Raw genomic sequence first — 18,313 nt, 5'->3', positions numbered from 1 at the left:
AAAAGGCTTTTCAGGCTTCGAAGGAAAGACTTGGATTTAAGATAACATTTCAGGTTTATGGCTACAAACTTATGAGGTAGAAAAGAAGGGGTATTCATTAAAGAAGGTAACATTTCATTGTCATGGAGAAGTGCAAGCAGGAGTGTTGATGGGGTGGCTGCTGGCAGTAGAATTATATGACATGGTTTTTCCAGTGGTCATGTACGGATGTGAGAGTTCACTGTGAAGAAGGCTGAGTGCCGAAGAATTGATGCTTTTGAACTGTGGTGTTGGAGAAGACTCTTGAGAGTCCCTTGAACTGCAAGGAGATCCAACCAGTCCATTCTGAAGGAGATTAGCCCTGGGATTTCTTTGGAAGGAATGATGCTAAAGCTGAAACTCCAGTACTTTGGCCACCTCATGAGAAGAGTTGACTCATTGGAAAAGACTCTGATGCTGGGAGGGACTGGGGGCAGGAGGAGAAGGGGACGACAGAGGATGAGATGGCTGGATGGCATCACTGACTCGATGGACGTGAGTCTGAGTGAACTCCAGGAATTGGTGATGGACAGAGAGGCCTGGTGTGCTGTGATTCATGGGGTCGCAAAGAGTCGGACACAACTGAGCGACTGAACTGAACTGAACTGAAAGTATATTAGATAAATGTGTCTTTGAATGGAGCATGTTGATTACAAACTTAGCTCCTGTCACTAAACATTAATAATCACCACAGAACAGTTTTTTTTTTTTTTTTTTTTCGTGGAAGAGGAAGTATTCTGAAATAGGGTCCCAGAGTTTCTTTTGCCATTTAAGGTAACACATTCACAGATCTAGGGACTAGGATGTGAATATCTTTGTTATTGCTGTTGTTGTTTAGTTGCTAAGTCATGAGCAACTCTTTGGTGACCCCATGAACTGTAGCCCACCAGGCTCCTCTGTCCATGGGATTTCCCAGGGAAGAATAACGGAGTGGGTTGCCATTTCCTGTTCCAGTGAATACCATTAGGAGGCAATTATTTCACTTACTATACTAAACAAATGGTGTTAAACCAAAAGGCACTCTCATGAAACAAGAAAGTGGTAATAACTCCACAATTCAGCATGTCTTTAGACTCTTAGCAATATCTATTTTTCCTTGACCAAGAGTTAATATTACAAATATGACCCAAATGATAGCTGTTACCACGCTACCAACACATCCTTATTGTCTAAACCAGGATAGGATATTCTGAGAAATTTTTCTATCAACTGGATACTGCTGCTTTGCAAATCTATTGACCAAGATTTTTCAAACAGATTGTTGGGGGATCCCTAAATGTGTATGGGTAAATACAGTCTTTTAGAGCTGCTGACCTCTGAACAGTAGAAGGATGGTGAGTGTGATGGTTAATTTTATGAGTCAACTGTCTTAGTTATTGTGAGCAGTTGTCTGGTCAAACACCAGTCTTGAGGTTACTGTGAAAGTATTTTTTAGGTGTGATTAATATTTACATAAGGGACTTTAAAGCAGATTACCCTCCATATTGTGGGCAAATCTCATCCAATCAGTTGAAGGCCCTAGGAGAAAAGACTGAGGTTTACCAGAGAGGAAGGAATTCAGTTTACAGACTGCCTTCAGACTCAAGGCTGTAACATCAACTTCTGCTGGAAGTTTCAGCTTGTTGGCCTGTCCTGCCGATTTCAGAATAGCTAGCCTCACAATCAGATGAGTCAGTTCCCTAAAGTAAACCTTTTACTGTCTCTCTCTCTTAGTACATACCCTTGATCCCGTTTCTCTGGAGAATCCTAACTCAATGAGGGAAATGACTCCAGTGGTTCTGGGAAACTATCTGCTAAGTCACGTCAGGCGTGTCCGACTCTGTGCGACCCCATAGACGGCAGCCCACCAGGCTCCCTCGTCCCTGGGATTCTCCAGGCAAGAACACTGGAGTGGGGTGCCATTGCCTTCTCTGTCTGGTAAACTATAACAAGACATAAAAAACCAAGTTCTAAATGCAGTGAATATTCACACCTGCAGTAACACTAAAAAGATATTCTGTAATCATTTGGTAAAGGCAAAACCCAGAGAGCAAAGGAGTCCCTTCATGAATATTGTTTCCAGATAGGTTAGTAGTTGAGCGGTCTGGGGGATTTCTGGACCTGTCAAGCGTTTCAGAGGATAGAAACTCTAGGTTTGAAAATTATCATGGTACAACAGCTGCAAAAGTAACAGGGGGTTCCTTAAGGATTAACTTAGTCAATCTATAATTAAAAAAAGAAAAAAAAACCCTTTATGCTGTGTGTGTGTGTGTGTGTGTGTGTATGTGTAATCAAGGCTAACCCACGTGTGCATTTTTCTTAATAAAATGAGTGAATGTTACAGAGACTATTTCTTGTTACCAGTTCCTAATGGAGAGTATCACAGGTTTTCCCTAATCCTGTGATAAACTTACAGATTTAAACGTATTATGTTTGACCCTGAAAAACCTACATTTTTTTGTGTGTCAGCTCAGAGAAGATGAACATATGTGTCTCAATCATTTGAGCACAGATAGTTCAGGGGACAGGAATGGCAATCCACTCCAGTATTCTTGCCTTGTAAATCCCAACAGAGGAGCCTGGAGGGCTACAGTCCACGGGGTCGCAAAGAGTCGGACACGACTGAGCATGAGCCACCGTACAGTTCAGGGCAGCACATTCAGAAGGCTCATGTGCCAATTTTTCTTTCTGGTAATGGCAGATGCCACAGATAAGAGGTAGAAGATGAAAGAAAACAAAGGAAAAGAAAAGAAAGTGATATTCTAAATAGCTGCCTTGTTTGCAGGCTAAGTTGCTTTAGTCGTGTCCAACTCTGTGTGACCCTATGGACTGCAGCTTGCCAAGCTCCTCTGTCCATGGGATTCTCCAGGCAAGAATACTGGAGTGGGTTGCCATGCCCTCCTCCAGGGGATCTCCCAAACCCAGGGATTGAACCCACATTTCTTATGTCTCCCTGCACTGGCAGGTGGTTTCTTTACCACTAGCACCACCTGGGAAGCCACATAAGCTGCCCTATATTCCTATAAACAAGAATAATACTAGTCTGATACCTAATGCTTGCTGCTGCTGCTAAGTCGCTTCAGTCATGTCTGACCCCGTGCGACCTCATAGACGGAAGCCCATCAGGCTCCCCCGTCCCTGGGATTCTCCAGGCAAGAACACTGGAGTGGGTTGCCATTTCCTTCTCCAATGCATGACAGTGAGAAGTGAAAGTGAAGTCGCTCAGTGGTGTCTGACTCTTCACGACCCCATGGACTGTAGCCTACCAGGGTCCTCCGTCCATGGGATTTTCCAGGCAAGAGTACCTAATGCTTACCAGGGTTTTATTGATTTTAATCTATGGTTAGCTTCATTGCCATCAACAAATTAATACAGTAAATATTTACTGAATACTAGAGACTCTCTTAGGCATTAGGAATAAATTCATGAACAAAATGGACAGGGCTCCTTCTTAAAGGACAGCATTTGCCCTCAGAGGCAAAAGTGGTGATTTGAAGAAAAAATGTGCTATGAAACAAAAATCACTATGTTTTGGGGATTGCAAAAAATACCATAAAGAGTATCTGAGATAATTTCAAACTTGCCTTTATAAATTATTAATTAAAGCCATAAATTTAAATAATTCAGCACAAATAATTCATAACCTTTCCTCTTCAGTAAGGTCACCTACCCGAGAAGCTAACTCCAACTGTCCCTCTTTCTCTGGGGCTCTTGAGCCTCAGAGAGCCACAGCTCATCACAGTGGATAGGGAGGCAGTGGCCGAGGAGTGGTTAATAACCTCTGCTGGCTGAGTGGATTCACTCCAGCCTTGCCACCATTTGAGCAAATGATAGAAACTCTCAATGCCTCATCTGTAAATCAGGTTTGAAAATAGTACCTACCATGGGTTTGTTGAGAGGAATTAAATAATATAAAGTAAGAGAGGTTCTTAGAATTATTCTTAATGCAGAGTACATAATATGCAAGTATTAGCTCTTATTAGTAGAGGAAAAACACACTATATTAGTGATACTAATTTTTGTGATTTTATTTTCTCTTCTTGGGTGCATTCTGAGTGTATGGGTTTTATTTATTTATCTCACATTCCTCTACCTCCCTCAGCATCTAGAAGAGTACCTAGTATAATGCAGAGTGTGTTAAACTGCTAAGAATTCATGAGGGTTTATTTTAGTTTTTAGTAATGATACACAAAAAATAGTCACGTATGGATGTGAGAGCTGGACCATAAAGAAGGCTGAGGACCTAACAATTGATGCTTTTGAACTGTGGTGCTGGAGAAGACTCTTGAGAGTCCCTTGGACAGCAAGGAGATCAAACCAGTCAATCCTAAAGGAAATAAATCAACCCTGAACACTCATTGGAAGGACTGATGCTGAAGCTGAAGTGCCAATACTTGGACCACCTTCTGCAAACTGTCCACTCATTGGAAAATACCCTGATGCTGGGAAAGACTGAGGGAAGGAGGAGAAGTGGGCGACAGAGGATGAGATAGTTGGATGGTGTCATCAACTCAATAGACATGAGTCTGAGCAAACTCTGGGAGATAGTGAACAACACGCCTGGTGTCCTGCAGTCCACGGCGTTGCAAAGAGTTGGACATGACTGAGTGAACAACAACAGAAAAACCATCAGCTCATGAAATTTACCTGAGAATATGCAAAAGATATCCTTGGGAGGATATAAGAAAAAACCTATACTTGGAAGCTGTGTTATCAAAAAAATGAACTGGAAGAATCTATAATATTACAGGCAGTTTATATGCCAAAACTCCAGTTTACTCAATCATTACAAGTTTTGATAATGTGTTATGTGTAAATCTGTTCCTAATTTCCTGTTTTTATTTTAGCATTGATGCATTTGTAACTACTTTGAAGTGTTTACATGACTACAATTATTTTCTTATCACTTTTACTTCTCATGTCAGAATGAGGAATAATCTCCCCAATTTCTTTCCTTTTGCATTGATTTCTTCATTGCCCCTATATTCTATTCAGGTTATTTAAAATGAAAACTAAAGAGGTAGAAATTAAAAGACGCTTATTTCTTGGAAGGAAAGTTATGACCAACCTAGATAGCATATTAAAAAGCAGAGACATTACTTTGTCAACAAAGGTCCATCTAGTCAAGGCTATGGTTTTTCCAGTGGTCATGTATGGATGTGAGAGTTGGATTGTGAAGAAAGCTGAGCACCAAAGAATTGATGCTTTTGAACGGTGGTATTGGATAAGACTCTTGAGAGTCCCTTGGACTGCAAGGAGATCCAACTAGTCCATTCTGAAGGAGATCAGCTGGGATTTCTTTGGAAGGAATGATGCTAAAGCTGAAACTCCAGTACTTTGGCCACCTCATGCGAACAGTTGACTCATTGGAAAAGTCTCTGATGCTGGGAGGGATTGGGGGCAGGAGGAGAAGGGGACGACAGAGGATGAGATGGCTGGATGGCATCACCGACTCAATGGACATGGGTTTGGGTAGACTCCTGCAGTTGGTGATGGACAGGGAGGCCTGGCATGCTGCAGTTGGTGGGGTCACAAAGAGTTGGACACGACTGAGCAACTGAACTGAACTGAAAGAGGTACATGGAACTTCAGGCATTGTGAAATTCATATTTGGGGAAAACATTTAAAAATGTTTTTTGCAAAATACCTTTGATATTGCTTCTTTTTGTTCCTAATTTTCTTCTCAGGGAGTAAGATTAGTAATTTCTAATTTGTGAAAACATTTCTTTCTATGTAGAACTATACTACATATATCTCTAGTAGTGTTTCTATAGAAGTTCTTCAACAACATATCATTAATTCCATTCCATGTATAAAAGGCTTTGCAAATCTTATCATCCTTTCATCCTGAACATTATGAAAATGTAAGGTCTTAATGATCAGATATTTTGAAGCTGATACTGAGTCAAGATTATAGGGCCAATGAGGCAAGCAAAACATGAGTTCAGCCATATTCATGTCTATGTTGCATATTTTATTATGCAATTTGTATTATGTTATTTTGTACTTCCTCTAGGGTTTAGAGCCTAATGTTATGTTTGCTTCTGTTGTAGGTTTAATAGCTCTGCCACCTAGCAATAACCAATGATATGGTTTTTGAATGAATTACCTAGATTATATTGAACTATCCTAGACTATATTAAACTTCTTTTCAAAACTGCAATTGTTTCATAAAAATATTTTTCCAAATACAAAATAATCATTACAGTCTAATAATGGCTTAAAGTTTTCATATGTTATTAACTTTCTAATTAATAAATTAGAAAGTTTAATAAAGAGAGTAATATTTTCTTGGTGTCAAAGATCAATATGAAGATGAATTATTTGGCAGGTCTGCAATATTGATACAGTGAAACAATTGAGACTGATGAACTTGGCTGCCCACTGGAATTACCTGGAAAACTTGAAAAAGTACTGATAGCTGGAATCCACTCAAAGATTCTTTATTAATTTGGAGGTGTGGCTTGGGCATAGGATATCTGAAGGCTTTGTAGCTAATTACAATATGCACCAAGTTTCAGAACCACTGCTCTAAACCCTTGATACTCAAGGTCTGAAAACCAGCAACATCAGTTTTACCTGGAAGTTTGTTTAAAAAGCATAAGCTTAACTATTCCCCATACCTAGAATCAGATCCACGTTATCAGGGCTTCAATTTAAACTATAAAGAATCCTTTTCCTAAAAAAAATAAAGGACCAAGTCTATTCCATCCTTTCAACTCTAAAATTCAGATCCTTCAAGATGAATGAGAGAATAAGAAGCACTTTTAAACTTACCTAGAATTCTTTATCTCTAAATGAGAGACCAAAGACATCCTATCCTCTCCAACTCCACAATTCTCATTTCACAAACAAATATAATGCTGAGGGAATTTGTAAAAATTGTGTCATCATTTCATCTTCATACGTTTACATACACTTTCTATTCCTTAGAATTCCTGTTTCCTTTCTCTTTTCTCATTGAGACACATCATTTAAGATCTAGGTAAAATCCTATTTCCTTTAGGAAACACATCTTGAAAACTAATACAGCTTTTCCCTAAAATTCTATTGTCAGTGTAATCAATTTCATGAAGTGTGGCACATTTTTTAGGCGATGGCACCCCACTCTAGTACTCTTGCCTGGAAAATCCCATGGATGGAGGAGCCTGGTGGGCTGCAGTCCATGGGGTCGCTAGGAGTTGGACACGACTGAGCGACTTCACTTTCACTTTTCACTTTCATGCATTGGAGAAGGAAATGGCAACCCACTCCAGTGTTCTTGCCTGGAGAATCCCAGGGACGGGGGAGCCTGGTGGGCTGCCGTCTATGGGGTCGCACAGAGTCAGACACAACTGAAGTGACTTAGCAGCAGCAGTATGATTACATACATAGTATCTTGTTTTCCCAGTTAAACGATGAGTATCTTAAGTAAGGGATCATGTCATGTTCCTTTTCTATTCCAACCTAATGTCTAACTTTTGTAAGTGAACTGTGTATTGTTAAAATGTATGTGGGAAATAAAATAAATGTGGATTATTCTCACAAGATTACTTATTCAAAAGCAGCCTACCATTGCCCTGTCCCCACAATGTGGCCTTACCACACGTAATGCACGTTCTAGCACATCTGGGTGAATCATAATCAGTTGTGCCTTAAGGCTCCTATTCTTTTCTTCCTGCTTCCCTCAGGCCTGACAGCCTGATGATAAAACTATTTCAAATAGCACAGAAACTCTACCGAAGAAAACCTCTGCTCATCAGCCATACAGTATACCTATAGGAGACCTCTCATGTCCTGTAGCCATGCCTGTCTTACTCACCATTACATCTCCATCATTGTGTTTGCATACTGAGCATAAAACTGTATTAGAAACAGTGTGTCAACAAAAAACACAGGAATAAGCAATAAACAATGCATGCTGCTGAGCTTGTAATGACATTTAGAAGTATGGTTTTTTATTATAGTAGCTCCTATATATATTTTCCTTTATATATATGTACATGTATATTTCTTTGATAAAAATAATATGCAGTCACTGTAGAAAACAAAGATTTAGAAAAATGAAAAAATGTAATCCCTGAAAGAGCAGAACCCATGCATAACTGTTAGCAGATGCATATCTGTTCAGACAATTGATTTATATATGTATATATACACATATATATGCATGTGTGCATTTATATATATACACACAAACATATGCTATTAAACATATGTACCTCTTTAAACACGCTCACACTCTATCTCTTGCTATATATCCTACTTTTATTCGATTATGTATAAATCAAAGCATCACTCCGGTCAGCAAATCAGTTTATAATAAAATTTGTTTATGATGGTTGCATTAACATATGTACCAAAATTTATTTGATCAATTACTTATCTTTAAAGGACTGAGTTACTTCCATTTTTGGTAATTATAAATAATGCTATGATGAACAATTTTCCTCATTCATTATCCAAATATTTCCTTAGACTAAAAACCAGCTCTCTCACCAGAGGATGGGAGTTTTTGAAAACATTTCATCAGCAATTCTATATTCTTTGCTATAATATTTATTAAGCAGTTATATAGAGTGAAATGTGACAAAAAGAATAATTGATGCAGTTGGAAAATACTCACATTCTTTTTGAGGGCAGACTTCAGTTTGGAGTGATTGGAATTCATAGTATGGTATCTCATGTTTGAATGTGGATGTGAGAATATCATCAAGTTCGTCAATGTCACTCTGTTTTCAAATGAAAAGGAAATGTTTTGTTAGTTTAATTATTTACAAAGAAACATCTTAGTGTAATATAATAAAAATTATTGACTGGGATAAATACTGGGTAACCTTTAATAATCCTTACAACTTTTTAAAAATAATAATACAAAATATTAGGGACTTGGAAAAAAGCCAGTTATTAGAATGATAGAAAAATGAATGCAAGAAATAAGTCTTTGCTTTTGGTTGGGCTTCCTTTGTGACTCAGCTGGTAAAGAATCTGCCTGCAATATGGGAGACCTGGGTTTGACCCCTGGGTTGGGAAGATCCCCTGGAGAAGGGAAAAGCTACCCATTCCAGTATTCTGGCCTGGATAATTCCATGGGCTGAGCAATTTTCACTCACTGTCTTTGGATGAGCTAATCGACTTGAAAATTGACTAATTTTAGAAGAGTTTTATATGAAGTCAATGATAACACTGTAATTTGTTTCAATAATAAATTCTGTTAAAATATATGCTTCATTTTAATAAATGAGATAAAATGATGAATCTGATTCTTCAATTTAAGGGTCAGAAATGAGATTATTTTACTTCTGTGTCAAAGTGAGGGTGAATATTCATCTTGACCTATTTTTTCCCCTGTAGATATAAAATAATTATATATCAACTTTATTTCCCTAATCTGAACATTTTGGGAGGAGCTACTGGTCAAGCTTGTACTACCAATGACATAACGGACTGCAAAAGCTACCATTTCTTTTAAATTGTGTTTTGTGAAGCAATGGCTGGGATTAAACTGACTTGTGACCTAGATGACTAAAGCTGAGAAAGTAGGCCAATGAACAAAAGCCATGGGGAGGAGAGAGGATTATGGAACAAAAATATCTACCAAAGACTTTTGAAATGATTTCCAAGTAAATTAGATAGACTGCCAATATGAAGTCACAGAAATTAAATGATTGGGTTGAAAAAAATGATGTTACTCTATTTCTTCGTTTTTCAATAATCTGCATACCTCAAATAATAAAGTGGTTCAAGCCTTTCTGGATTTTCTAAAAGTCCTGTTTAGAAGTGAAGAGAAAGGATGAAAGTTATAGCCATGTAACGCAAAGCAGAATGAAAGTGTTAGTGGCTCAGTATTGTCCGATTCTTTGCGACCCCATGGATTGTAGCCTGCCAGGCTCCTCTGTCTATGAGATTTCCCAGGCAAGAATACTGGAGTGGATTGCCATTTCTTCCTCCAGGGGATCTTCCTGTTCCAGGGATCAAACTTGCATCTCCTGCATTGGTAGGCAGTTTTTTTTGTTTGTTTGTTTTAGCCACTTGCGAAGCCCATATCTAACTAGAAGGGTGGTTAAAAATACAAAAACCCAGTCTTCCCACCTTTAATAGCTGACAAGAGGCAAGGAAAAAGGTTTTAAAATAATGATGTTGAATGAATAAACCTCTAAGGTTGACTACAGAATACTAAGTTATTTTTTAAAATCTGGTAGAGAAATACAGTAGTAGTAAAGAATCTTGACAAGAGAAATGATTTCAGTGAAATAATCATAGGAAGACTGTGAAATGTTCAAAATAGGAGACAAAATATATCATTTGCAGCATTTTACTTTCAGGCATCTAAAAAGGAAAGCAATGGTTGAACTAAAAACATCTTGTTTTTCTTATAACAAATTTCTATGTTTCCTTAAGTTTCACTAGTAAAAGAAAATAAAATTCACTTCGTTTATTCCATTGTTCATAATGTGTGCTATGAAAGCCAGCCACAGTAGACATTTAAAGGAAAATCTGATACATAGTTTACATATCTTAAACAAAATTTCCTCCTACAGCTTATAAAGAGAATGACAGAGAACAGAACAAATATTTTCTGGTTATAAAAAGCCTTTTGCTTTTTACTTTATAAGTATTCAACTTCAAGCACTTAATGTAAAAGAATAAACAAGTAAATTGGGCTAAGATGAAAGAGATATTTTCCTTTGTCACATTAATTTTTCTAAGTTTTAAGTGAGTCAGTTCTAAGAATTTCAAACATGTCATGACCACATATGCAAAAATAAATATTAAGAGTATAAAACAATGCAATTTAACACCTCCTTCAAATGTTTTGAATTTATATTGATTAGGTATTCATGTAGCTGTAGAATATCTTTAAATAACTTGAAAACAATTATACCAGGAAGAAAATATATTTTGAGACCTGAGAAACCTCTGTTGAAATGCCTGCTTCAGGACTCATTAGTTGTGGACCTTAATAATACTTACCCAACAGAACTACTTAGGAGTTTAAATAAATTGATGTGCACCCTCAGATATAACACACGAAATACAATCACTGTGATTTAGAAAAGTGCACATCTATTCATGAGGAGAGTTCACTCCCCAAACTAGCCTTTGCACTGACTGAACAAATTAAGTGAAAAGGCTAGTTTGGGGAAAGAAGTCTGGACAAATAGTTTAGTTTCTCTTTTTAAATTGAGTAACACTTATCTTTAAAATTGACATACTCTTTTTCCTATTTGGAACCAGTCTGTTGTTCCATGTCCAGTTCTAACTGTTGCTTCCTGACCTGCATATTGGTTTCTCAAGAGTCAGGTCAGGCGGTCTGGTATTCCCATTGCTTTTAGAATTTTCCACAGTTTATTGTGATCCACACAGTCAAAGGCTTTGGCATAGTCAATAAAGCAGAAATAGATGTTTTTCTGGAACTCTCTTGCTTTTTCGATTATCCAGTGGATGTTGGCAATTTGATCTCTGGTTCCTCTGCTTTTTCTAAAACCACCTTGAACATCTGGAAGTTCACGGTTCATGTATGCTGAAGCCTGGCTTGGAGAATTTTGAGCATTACTTTACTAGTGTGTGAGATGAGTGCAATTGTGTGGTAGTTTGAGCATTCTTTGGCATTGCCTTTCTTTGGGATTGGAATGAAAACTGACCTTTTCCAGTCCTGTGGCCCCTGCTCAGTTTTCCAAATTTGCTGGCATATTGAGTGCAGCACTTTCACAGCATCATCTTTCAGGATTTGGAATAGCTCAACTGGAATGTCATCACCTCCACTAGCTTTGCTCGTAGTGATGCTTTCTAAGGCCCACTTGACTTCACATTCCAGGATGTCTGGCTCTAGGTCAGTGATCACACCATCATGATTATCTGGGTCGTGAAGATCTTTTTTGTACAGTTCTTCTGTGTATTCTTGCCATCTCTTCTTAATATCTTCTGCTTCTGTTAGGTCCATACCATTTCTGTCCTTTATCGAGCCCATCTTTGCATGAAATGTTCCCTTGGCATCTCTAATTTTCTTGAAGAGATCTCTAGTCTTTCTCACTCTGTTGTTTTCCTCTATTTCTTTGCATTGATCACTGAAGAAGGCTGTCTTATCTCTTCTTGCTATTCTTTGGAACTCTGCATTCAGATGCTTATATCTTTCCTTTTCTCCTTTGCTTTTCACTTCTCTTATTTTCACAGCTATTTGTAAGACTTCTTCAGACAGCCATTTTGCTTTTTTGCATTTATTTTCCATGGGGATGGTCTTGATCCCTGTCTCCTGTACAATGTCATGAACCTCTGTCCATAGTTCATCAGGCACTCTATCTATGAGATCTAGGCCCTTAAATCTATTTCTCACTTCCACTGTATAATCATAAGGGATTTGATTTAGGTCATACCTGAATGGTCTAGTGGTTTTCCCCACTTTCTTCAATTTAAGTCTGAATTCGGCAATAAGGAGTTCATGGTCTGAGCCACAGTCAGCTCCTGGTCTTGTTTTTGTTGACTGCATAGAGCTTCTCCATCTTTGGCTGCTAATATAATCAATCTGATTTTGGTGTTGACCATCTGGTGATGTCCATGTGTAGAGTCTTCTCTTGTGTTGTTGGAAGAGGGTGTTTGCTATGACCAGTGCATTTTCTTGGCAAAACTCATTATTCTTTGCCCTGCTTCATTCCATATTCCGAGGCCAAATTTGCCTGTTACTCCAGGTATTTCTTGACTTCCTACTTTTGCATTCCAGTCCCCTATAATGAAAAGGACATCTTTTTTGGGTGTTAGTTCTAAAAGGTCCTGTAGGTCTTCATAGAACCGTTCAACTTCAGCTTCTTCAGCATCACTGGTTGGGGCATAGACTTGGATTACTGTGATATTGAATGGTTTGCCTTGGAAACGAACAGAGATCATTTTGTCATTTTTGAGATTGCATCCAACTACTGCATTTCAGACTCTTTTGTTGACCATGCTTATTTTGTCACCATGCTTATTTAACTTCTATGCAGAGTACATTATGAGAAACGTTGGGCTGGAAGAAGCACAAGCTGGAATCAAGATTGCCGGGAGAAATATCAATAACCTCAGATATGCAGATGACACCACCCTTATGGCAGAAAGTGAAGAGGAACTAAAAAGCCTCTTGATGAAAGTGAAAGTGGAGAGTGGAAAAGTTGGCTTAAAGCTCAACATTCAGAAAACTAAGATCATGGCATCTGGTCCCATCACTTCATGGGAAATAGATGGGGAAACAGTGTCAGACTTTATTTTGGGGGGCTCCAAAATTACTGCAGATGGTGACTGCAGCCATGAAATTAAAAGATGTTTACTCCTTGGAAGACAAATTATGACCAACCCAGATAGCATATTCAAAATCAGAGACATACTTTGCCAACAAAGGTCCATCTAGTCAAGGCTATGGTTTTTCCAGTGGTCATGTATGGATGTGAGAGTTGGACTGTGAAGAAAGCTGAGCACCAAAGAATTGATGCTTTTGAATGGTGGTGTTGGAGAAGACTCTTGAGAGTCCCTTGGACTGCAAGGAGATCAACCAGTCCATTCTGAAGGAGATCAGCCCTGGAATTTCTTTGGAAGGAATGATGCTAAAGCTGAAACTCCAATACTTTGGCCACCTCATGCAAAGAGTTGACTCATTGGAAAAGACTCTGATGCTGGGAGGGATTGGGGGCAGGAGGAGAAGGGGACGACAGAGGATGAGCTGGTTGGATGGCATCACTGACTCGATGGACGTGAGTCTGAATGAACTCTGGGAGTTGGTGATGGACAGGGAGGCCTGGCGTGCTGTGATTCATGGGGTCACAAAGTCAGACACCACTGAGCAACTGAACTGAACTGAACAAACATGAAAAGATGCTCAACATCACTATTAGAGAAATGTAAATCAAAACTACAATGAGGTATCACCTCACACCGGTCAGAATGGCCATCGTCAAAAATTCTACAACAATACATGCTGGAGAGGGTGTGGAGAAAGTGAAATCCTCCTGCACTGTTGGTGGGGAATGTATTTATACAGCCACTGTGGAAGACAATATGGAGATTACTTTAAAAACTAGGATAAAACTATATATGACCCAGCAACCTCACTACTAGGCATATACCCAAGGAAACCATAATTGAAAAAGACACATATACTCCGATGTTCATTGCAGCACTATTTACAATAGCCAGGACATGAAGCAACCTAGATTTCATCGACAGATGAATGGATAAAAAAGTTGTGGTACATATATACACAATGGAATATTAATCAGCCATAAAAAGAAACACGTTTGTTTCAGTTCTAATGAGGTGGATGAACCTAGAGCCTATTATACAGAATGAAGTAAGTCAGAAAGAGAAAGACAAATATCTCATATTAACACATATATAGGGAATTTAGAAAGATGGGACTGATAAACCTATCTGCAGGGCATCAGTGGAGACGCAGACATAGACAACAGACTTGTGGACACAGAGAGGGAAGGAGAGGGTGGGAGAAATTGAGACAGTGGCACTGCAGCATATATATTACCATATGTAAAACTAGACAGCTAGTAGAAATTTACTATATGACGCAGGGAGCTCAAATCTCGTGCTCTGTGACAACTTAGAGGAGTAGGGGGTTCAAGGGGGAGGGGACATACATATGCCTATGGCTGATTAATGTTGATATATGGCAGAAACCAGCACAATATTGTAAAGCAATTATCCTCCAACTAAAAATAAATTATTTTATTAAAAAGATTATGTTGGAAGGTGAGAGGGGACAGTGACATCAAGGCCATATTTTTCATGCTAATGATTTTTTTAATCCATTTAACAACTGGAATCTATTGAAGTATTTGAGCAAGAGAATTGTATGCTGACATCATTCTTTTTAAAATAACCTCACAGTCCAGGGACTTGAGATAAGTAGGGTGTGTGCGGAACCTACAGTTGGGAACCAGTTAGGAGATTAGTCTAGCAGTGTAGGCAAGGAGAAAAGGTTCACTAAAGTGTCAGAACTAGAGAGATGTGTAGAGAAGTGAGCAATATTTAGTAAGTAAAACTGATATGGTTTAATAATGGATTGAATTTGTAGGCTGAGGGAGTGCAAGGTATGAGGAGAGTCCTGTGTTTCTGGCTTTTAAACTAGATTGACCATGATGTAATTTCATGAGTTAGAGAACAGTGAGAGATAGGCTTCAAGGAAATCCACAGTTGGTGTATAACTCATAAGCCAATGAGATAAACCGCAGAGGAAATATCCATCAAAAATATAGGTGTCTAAGAATCAAAACTGGATAGGTTTAAAATTTTATTTTATAGATCTACAATGAAGAGATTGCACAGGATATTGAGAATGAAAGGCAAAGGATGTAGGAAGAAAACCAGGAACACATGTCTTCCTGGAAGTTAAGGGAAAAAATTAAATCAAGACAGTAAGTTTGTTCCATGGTGTTAATTGCTGCTGAAAATTCAAGTTACATTAAATTTAAAAATGTTCATCAGATTTATTGCGAGGGACTTGTGCATAACTGATGTATATTTGTTTGTGTGTTGATACTTAATAAGGTTGATGAAACTAAATGGCTGATCTCTGAAAAATAATAAGTTCTTACAAGTTTAATTTTCCTTATTAAAGATTTATATTACTTAATTTCCTATGTCTTGATATGGTTTAATGTAGAAGCATATTTCATGAATGCTAAACACAATTTAAACTTCCCAAATTATATTCTACTTTATTTCTTTATCTTATTATTAATACTACTTAATAAAGAGAACCATAAGAATGTATAACGACTTTTAGTAAACGTAAACAAACACATTTTTTCCACAAGGTTTTTTAGTCTTCTAATTTCTGAAGAGGTATGGAATATTTGGGGTTTGTTCCTACTTTGGTGTTTATATGAATAAACCTACGAAGGAACCTTGTTAACGGTGTTTGACTTGTGCTTTGTTTCTTAGGGTTGTTTACAAATGCTCGTTATGATTGAAGATCTGAACGCTCTAAAGAACTAGACAGTAAAAGCAGGAGGCTGTACTTGGATGGGGTTGTTATAGACACCATTCACATCAGCACACAGACATCCTCTGCAGAGGGCAGTCAGAGCCAGCCCCAGCTTGACAAGAAGAAAGGGGATGTAAGCTGCAAGACAGACACTTTAGTCTGGGAGGAATAAAACACTGAGGAAGCATTTATTTTCATCAAGTGAGCAGAGACTATAAATTAAGAAGTCATTAACAAAATACATTCTGAAGTAAGCCAGAAAGAGAAACACCAATACAGTATACTAACGCATATATATGGAATTTAGAAAGATGGTAACAATAACCCTGTGTACGAGACAGCAAAAGAGACACTGATGTATAGAACAGTCTTATGGACTCTGTGGGAGAGGGAGAGGGTGGGAAGATTTGGGAGAATGGCATTGAAACATGTAAAATATCATGTATGAAACGAGTTGCCAGTCCAGGTTCGATGCACGATACTGCATGCTTGGGGCTAGTGCACTGGGATGACCCAGAGGGATGGTATGGGGAGGGAGGAAGGAGGAGGGTTCAGGATGGGGAACACATGTATACCTGTGGCGGATTCATTTTGATATTTGGCAAAACTAATACAATTATGTAAAGTTTAAAAATAAAATAAAAAAATAATAAAAAAAATAAATAGTAGCTAAACATAAACTAAAACATATGGGACCAATAACTATGAAAATGGACTAAGATGGCATATAAGATCAAGAATTGTAGAGAAACATCAGTATAGTTATGTCACTGGCTATTTCTGTGCTCAGAAATGCTTTTTTTCTTATAACAGCTGCTGTATCTACCATTAAAGCTAACTGATTTACTTGTTTTTCTCTAAATAAATGGATGAGTGTACTAGCTGTGTGCTCTTGTTTGAGTCAATGACTTGTAATTGAGGTGAGTATAATCATTAAGTCTGAACTATCCTAATCAGGCATCATTACCATTGCTTGACCATTTCCGCAAGTAGAGACATAGCACACAGGAAATGTCACATCTAAACTTCAAAAGATTTGTTTTACTCTTATTGGTCCATTCCAATTAGGAGAACAAACAATAGGAAAAATGAATCCAGAAATACATCTTCAAATTGCATTTTGACTATTCTTTGCATTTTGACTATTCTTTGTCTAATTAAAAATCTCTAATGGTTTTCTTCCTGATAGCTCAGTGGGTAAAGAATCTTTCAAAAGCCTGCAAAGCAGGAGACACAGGAGGCACAGATTCTATCCCTGGGTTGGGAAGAACCCCTGGAGAAGGAGATGGCAACCCACTCCAGGATTTTTGCCTGGAGAATCCCATGGACAGTGGAGCCTGGTGGGCTACAGTCCAAATCTCTGCTCAGAAATACAAGACAAGTAATAAAACCGATCAAAGGTACATGAAACTTGAATCACTTCCTTCTCTGGGGGTAGAATTAAGAATCAGTACAAATAAAATGGAAATAAAGGCTATATGGAAAGCCCATATATTTGCAAGTCAATCCTCTTTAACGGAGAATGGTCATAGCTCTCAATCTAAATAAGCATTTTTTTTCCTTGACTTACAATTATGGAATATTTGAGCTGGAAATGACCTTGGAGATCATATACTTAAATTTCTTCACTGTTCACAGGAGGGAATTCCTTTAGCACTAGGGAAAATGAGCTCTCATGAAGTGATTACTTAATAAAAGAATCCAACTCCTGCTCCTGCCCTATCTAGAACTATTTCTCTTATACCACACTGCCACAGTCCAGTAGGAAAAAGGAAAGAGAATAAGCAGCCTTTCGAGAGAGGTAAGACCTTAGGCATTTTTGAGTAATAAACCTCTCCCTAACGTTCATAAGAAATGCAAGATTGGAATCAAAAATTTACAGCCATTAAAAGTCAGTAATGAAGTATATTTGGGAAGCTTGATGTACTGCAGCTCACGGGGTTGCAAAGTGTCGGACACGGCTTAGTGACTGAACAACAATGAAGTATATGTACATGGAGTTCATGACTGAGGTAGGATGTGAAGGAAGGTTTGTAGTACAAATGTGCCTAGCATTGTGAACCTCTGAGAGTTTCTTACTTTCATAAACATCAGATTCATTTATTCAGTTTTATAAATAAATAGCAGTATAATTTTTAAAAGGGAAGATTTCATTTCTGTCTTATTTGTATACTTATACTATAGGTTTTCACTAATTTTTTTAAATAGCACTAGGAAAAAAGGTATCACTCTTTTTTCATTTTTTTAAACCCTAAGTATCAGTTGTGTCACATGCATCAGGAACTAAAACTACGTGAAGAAACTGAGTATGCAAAGATGAAAAACACAATGCCATGCCCTAACGATGAGACAGTGGAGGGTAGATGGCTTGCT

The 18,313-nt window shown here is 38.0% G+C and overlaps 1 protein-coding gene across 2 annotated transcripts in view; it reads right to left on the bottom strand.

Annotated features, from left to right (window-relative positions):
- LOC129657534 (B-cell scaffold protein with ankyrin repeats-like) overlaps positions 1-18,313 on the bottom strand; it is a 44,863-nt gene that overhangs the window by 11,050 nt on the left and 15,500 nt on the right. The window contains exons 1-2 of one of the 2 annotated variants that reach the window (XR_008716786.1): positions 8,814-8,899; positions 8,603-8,708 (exon numbers count right to left, since the gene is read on the bottom strand). Coding sequence is in view for 1 of the 2 variants with exons in the window: in XM_055587813.1 (XP_055443788.1) it covers positions 8,603-8,708 (106 nt within the window). In the remaining variant the exon portion in view is untranslated. Of the gene's footprint in view, positions 1-8,602; positions 8,709-8,813; positions 8,900-18,313 lie in introns of those variants that run through there. The other variant, XM_055587813.1, reaches the window with a different exon arrangement.

The sequence above is a fragment of the Bubalus kerabau genome, chromosome 7 (assembly GCF_029407905.1).
Source record: "Bubalus kerabau isolate K-KA32 ecotype Philippines breed swamp buffalo chromosome 7, PCC_UOA_SB_1v2, whole genome shotgun sequence".
Taxonomy (NCBI): Eukaryota; Metazoa; Chordata; class Mammalia; order Artiodactyla; family Bovidae; genus Bubalus; species Bubalus kerabau.
Note: the sequence above shows the minus strand (reverse complement) of the source record. Positions and strands in the feature narration are given on the sequence as shown.